Source organism: Lineus longissimus, chromosome 19, assembly GCF_910592395.1.
Source record: "Lineus longissimus chromosome 19, tnLinLong1.2, whole genome shotgun sequence".
Lineage (NCBI taxonomy): Eukaryota > Metazoa > Nemertea > Pilidiophora > Heteronemertea > Lineidae > Lineus > Lineus longissimus.
Genome location: NC_088326.1, coordinates 3683217 through 3689583, shown reverse-complemented (window position 1 = coordinate 3689583; position 6367 = coordinate 3683217). Strand labels below are relative to the sequence as shown.

Genomic DNA, 6367 nt, shown 5'->3' with positions numbered 1-6367 from the left:
CAACAAACTGTTAATGCATTGACTGTTTAGGGACACCAGGGCCCGGTTGTTCAAAAGAAGTTAAATTTCATTGATGTTAAGTTAAATATCAACGTTAAATTCCTTAACTTGGCGTTAGCTAACTTGGCGTTAAATTTGGGTTGTTCAAAACAACGTTAGGGTAAACTAACGCTGATGTTAGTAAATATTGCATCTTGGTTCACTGATGTTAGTTGCCATGGTAGGTATAGGTAATCAAGTTAAAGATAACGTTAGATTTAACTTAGGGTTTTAGGTAAGCTAAATCTAACGTTAAAGATAACGCCAATGTTAGGCTAATATTGTTTGAACAACTCAAAATAAAACTTGACGTTATCTTAACGCCAAGTCAGGAATTTTAACGTTAAGTTATCTTTAAAAATGTATTTCTTCTTTTGAACAACCGGGCTCTGGTCATCGAAGTTGGAATGCAACGAAGGTGGCTGTGTAGAAGTGTTACTGTCATTGAGTGAGTGCATTGCTGTCAATCGTAGTCCAAGCCATCTGAACGCTTAACTCATCCAGCTGGTTATTTTTCCCCTCTTCCAGCTGCCTATCCCACCATGTCCTCCAACTGGTTATCCAAAATCCTGCCAGGTGCTGTCAAATTTTAGGCATGCTTTAATCAATAAATATGTGGCACATCGGCAGGTCAATGGCTTTACAGTTGACAGTGCATTGCATAGGGCTATTATAGTACATGCACTTGAGTATTATGTTGGCCGGTAGGCCCATAATGATATGTTCTGTTGGCCAGTATATCAGGGACCGGTAGTTGTAGCTTCCTCTCTTGGCTTTGATTGTGCCTGGTAGTTTGCACAGATATGGTAAGTTTAAGCATTGTCTCTTTGTATCATGGTCACACTGGTCTTAATTTTATTGTCGTCATACCCACACTACATGTACATACATGTACGTCGATTTACGCCGATTTTAAGGTCGATGTAGGCCTTTCTTGCGGACTTCCGTGTTGTCTAAATACACTACAGGACGGGTCGGAGCCGGTTTTACTGTTCATGTATTTGGACATTTCAAGACAAATACAGGACGGGGCCGGACCGATTTTACAGTACTTAACATGCTTCCCGAAATTGGTGGCTTGCATTGGAACTAACTTTTTCCCCCTTGTCCGTCATTAAAGGCATTCAAGTGTGTTGGTCAACCATGAATATCTCCTTTGTCCCTCCACCATAAGGCCTAGTTTCCCCTTATGATATCACTATTTCGGACACTCAGCGCCCCATTTCTGGAGAGGTGTATCTGTCCTCCGATTCTATCCACATATAGGACAGAGCCGACTTTACAGTAGTCCTTATGCATTTCCATTCCACAGGTCGAAGTTGAAACAGTCATCAAGAATGCCGTTCCCGGACTCGGGGAGGGTCCATTCTGGGAGGAGAAGACGCAGTCCCTGCTCTTCGTCGACCTGACTGGGGGGATCGTCCATAGGTGGCACTCCAAGACGAACCAGATGGAGAAAGTATCATTTGGTAGGTTTATGGTAGGCCCGATTTAGTTCCTGAAAAAGAGTGATTTCGTCCTCGTCATTTGGTTTAAAAGAACTATCAAGTTCCCAGCCCGGGTGGAGTAGCTGGTGTCTAACCTTTCAAGGGGTTCGTTCCCACTATCCAATTCTTCCTCCAAAACCTTTTCTCGGTAGTAAGTGGGATTGCGTTGATAACCATCATTTATTTGGGTACATCCGGCTTCGCCATGCCGCACTCCAGAGGCGGCTCAGAACTTGGCGGGCGTCGGCAACGAATTCATTCACGTTTAATCGGGTGTCCCTGATATAAAGACGGGAAGGTGTTGATGATTATTCCATCACATTTTTAGGGGCATAACGGCTTCGCCGGTACTCTAATAAGGGCGGCTACCACGCGGTTTAAGCCGCACACAAGGTCCAGTGGGAAGCTTGCCTGGTTCTCCAGCCTCGGTTACGACAGTGAGAGTAAGATCAGACTCCTAGACTCTTGTCTTGGAGGCTCCTGAAGACGGGAAAGGTCTGTACGCCGGGAGCCCTGTCCGAGGTCGAGAAAACTCATCATAATCCCTCACCTTTTTAGGTACCTACACCGGCTTCGCCATCCCGCACTCTCGGGGCGGCTACGTGGCGGGCGTCGGCAACAAGATCCTTCACTTTCAATGGGATGCTCCAAAAGACGGCAAGGTTCTGGCGGAGGTCGAGAAAGGTTTACCAAACAGGCTCAATGACGCGAAGTGTGACCCCAAAGGAAGGCTGTTTGCAGGTAAGAATATTGATGCATCAATCCGACAATTTCGTTCAAGAGCACAAAATACTTTTGGCGCCGACTTTAGTTAATTCAGGTTCCGCGAAAAATCTTGTCCGTCATCATGACGGGCCCTGCACAACTGATATCGTGTCGGCTTGCTTTGACAGCCAATGGTCTCTGCAACGTCGTTGTTTTGGTCGAAAAGTCCAGTCATTTTGATCGAAAAGTCCTGTCATTTTGATCGAAAAGTCTAGTCGTTTGCGGCTATCATATATTCCCTTCAAGGGTTGACCATAGGCAGAGCCATCCTGACTCTCATGCGTTTGCGTCACCATTTAGCGATATCAAAACATTGCGGGTCAAGCTGTCCAACCATTGAAATGGGCATTCACTTCGGTTTGAAAGAGTTCCAATTTCTTTAGGCTTTAGAGTTCTTGCCAAAATGGTGGTGCCTATATATTCAATCCTTAAGCCGGCCTGTCCTATCACTTCCAGGATCGATGAAAATAGACACCAACCCGGCAACCTTGATCCCAGGCCAAGGCAATCTCTACCGCCTTGACGCAGACGGCACGATATCACGGTGCAGGGAGAAGTGCACAATCAGTAACGGCCTTGGCTGGAGCCCCGACAACAAAACAATGTATTTCATTGACTCAAGACCAGGGGTCGTTTACGCTTACGATTATGACGTCACGACGGGTGATATATGTAAGTAAAGGGTATTCATTACGTTCGCAGTTAAAATAATTCTGCCCTAGCCAAATACACGGTCTATTGTCTTTGAACAAAGCCCGGTCGCACGTACGTAAAATTCCCATTGTTCTGCTGTTTTATCAATGGGTTATCGGGGCAAATCTTCATAACATCGACCTCCACGAATTGACAGCTTCATGGGAGTTGATAGGCCGAAGCTGACAAGGGGAAATCAAAGTGATGTCCTTTTTTTCTAAATTCAGCAAGTTCGTAAGTGCACTGCGGCATTGTGTATAACTTTATTTCTATTTTCCTGGAGCACCAGTAATTACAAACGTCGCGGCGAATATCCCTCTAACATTACGATATATCAAGATGTAGGTCTTTATACCTACTTGGTTATATCAAAGTGGTTATATTACACCTATTTTCGGGCATCTTTCAATATTTCCAGGCAATGAGAGGACTATCTTTGACATGAGTGGGGAAGAGGTAGGCCCCAGCGGCCTGAAGCCATGTCCTGACGGGATGACTGTGGACACCGATGGGAACCTCTGGGTCGCCGTGTTCGAGGGGAGTCGACTGATAAACCTGGACCCATCTGGTGGGTTCATACTGATTTTGCCAAAATCCTCTACCATCCCCCATTTCATTTTCCTTCCTCAACTGTCTTTTCATTCGATTTCTAATATCTTCTATTGTCCTCACTCTAATCGCATGCTGCAAGTAATCAGCCATTTTTCTTTTAGGGAAGATCCTGCGAGAAATTGCACTGCCAGCCAGGCGGATAACATCATGTTGTTTCGGCGGAGAAAATTATGATGAGCTCTACGTGACAAGTGCAATGTTTGGACTGAATTTAGAACAGGATCCACTGGCTGGGTCTGTGTTCCGGATCAAGGGGCTTGGGTGTAAAGGCGGTCCGGCAGTTTCATACCAAGGCGTTTAAGGCCAGGCCCATGAAGACCTCTAAAACTTGTGCGTCAAGGTGGGCCGCGTTTTATAATCAATTCATATCAGGAACAGGAGACCTGACAATATACAAGACGTCATGATGGCCGAACACTTTTCTAGGGGACATTTTCTACCTCTACACCAGCTATCATCAAAAGACGCCGTACTCATAATTACCAAATTCTCACTTGGTGGAATCATGCCAATATGTTTGTAATTTTTTTGGCGGGATATTCTAGAGACAATCATGTTGCAAGGCATTTGACCCAATGGGTGGTGGCAATCGGCGTCCTATTTGAAATATTTTAGGATCACGAGGGAACGCGTCTCACCGCATGGGGGCGCGGCAATATCAAACCTCGTGGAACAAGATGAACGTACCACCCGGTGGCGAGTTTTTTTACAGGTAGGTTCGTACCATTGTGTAAAATTTCCGAAGACAAATTTATTATTAAAATAATTAAGTAAATGAAAAAAAAGCAATAAAAACAAAAAGTGCATAACTTTTTGGGTCCTTCCGAGATTCGCACCATTTGTCAATTTGCATCTTGTTTACTGGCTAATAACACGTGCGTTTCTTACTTGATGACGTCAGGCGAAGTAACTGAGCTCTGATTGGCTGTCATTGTACACAATAGTACGAACCTACCTGTAAAAAAACCTGGCGACCCGGTGCTACGACGGCTTCGCGAGACATTACTGGTTCGGTGCTTAGGTTGAATTTGAATAAATAATGATTTTACCAAAATTGAGGTTTGCTTTTATTCAAGAGGTGGCATGGCATTCGACTTTTTTGGCAAGCCGCGGTTGTGTCCGTAGCGTTCAAATCGGTCACTCTTCAGGTCCCAGTCATTGTTTTGGATCGAGTTATGGTCAGAGACCTCTATTAGCCAGCGTGTACATTCTGTGTACATTTTAATGAACATAGGTTGGTGAAAAAAGTACACCAAGGGTGCTTTAATTCCCACCAAATTTTATATGCGTTATGAAGAGGCTTTTATCAAAATAATAGTAAATATTCAAAACATTCCAATACCGATTGCCTGAGAAAAATTGATTTGATTTGTGTACAGGATTGCCATCAAATCGTCACTCGCGGACTGATATGGGCCTATTAGAATACAAGTTGTAAACTGGCCACTGACACAATATTTCCATAAATTAATTATCAAAAAGTATATCCCTGTTATGGCCTGGCTCTGTAGATTAAGAATCCACCAAAGATTGAAGAATAAATCCACTTTCACCCATCACAGTCATGTATTTACCACAGCTTCACAGTTCAGTACGGACTATGCCACACTTCCGCCTGTGGATGAATACATGTCTCTGCCCTTAAGTATTCAGTCTATTTTTTTCTTCTTCTTCTTTCTCTTCCCCTCCCCCTCCTCCCCTACTCTGCTTTGCTACTATGCAGGCAAAATGAGGAAAGTCAACTGAACATCCGCCTCGAATCGTAATTCGGAACAAGGGAGGGTTACGTAATTCCCCCGAAACGCCAAGGTGAACGCCCATCTCAATATTCGTCGTCAATAATGGGAGATGGCCGTTCACGTTGGCGTTTCGGGGGCTTTGCAAAACTCTCTATTATTCCAATCCAGCGCGCATATTTCCCAAACGTGACGTCAATGGCATAGCGCGAGGAATGAGGACAAAAGTTATTGGCCGGGCCCGGTGAATGAAATATTTCTCATTTATTGTGGTTTATTTTATAAATACTCTTTTCCTTTATTCATGAATTCTGATATGAGTGGGACAACAATTTCACGCGTGAATACCCGCTTACGGTCATTCCGCCCTATCCTGAAATAGTTTTGCAAAACGCTGCAATTCATGTAAAATGTCAGCGGTTAGATAAATATTCGGAAGCAAAATTTTCTTTCAAAAAGGCAACTTATTCCGAAAGAATGAATAGAATCACCGAGTTAAATATAGGTCCGTGATAGAATGAGCTTGTGTCAGGCTCAACCTCAGTGAAATTAAAGGTCGCTGGTGATGAAGCCCAAATTGTCCCAATCGTAAAAGAGTCCTTCCGCGTTGTACATGGTGACGGATTAAGGTATGCTTTTATAAAGACCATGGTCGTCAATATCCCAAAGATGCAACAGCGCACAATAACAGTCCTTTTCCCCGTACACTCTATCCTAAAGTCCGAGTCACAATTGACATCCCTTAATTCGGGTCAGTTGTGCGCAACCTATACGCGCTCGTGATTTGGACTGCAGGTCATTTCAAACGGCCCGTTTATATCGGGTGGTTTATGGTATATAGTTTATATATTATGTCACTGTCTGTGGAGGATGTGCCTTTAAATTGGCGTAAAGTACACTCGACGTCCTCCCGCCGGGATTCCTAAAATAAACTCGTCTTTTGACTCCACCCAAGTGCCGCGTCATTTCCATCCAAAGGTTGCCAGCATTGTCGCATTCTCACATCATGAACGGCCTTTTTAAAAAGGGCCTTCG

General features: G+C 44.2%; 1 protein-coding gene across 1 annotated transcript; it reads left to right on the top strand.

The window, feature by feature from the left end:
- Positions 1 to 710: 710 nt before the first annotated feature.
- Positions 711 to 4677, top strand: LOC135502901 (regucalcin-like). Its single transcript, XM_064796088.1, has 6 exons — positions 711 to 845; positions 1352 to 1508; positions 2085 to 2267; positions 2748 to 2963; positions 3403 to 3552; positions 3698 to 4677. Exons 1-6 carry the CDS (start codon positions 843 to 845, stop codon positions 3895 to 3897), a joined length of 909 nt encoding a protein of 302 aa, XP_064652158.1. The 5' UTR covers positions 711 to 842; the 3' UTR covers positions 3898 to 4677.
- The last annotated feature ends 1690 nt before the right edge of the window (positions 4678 to 6367 follow it).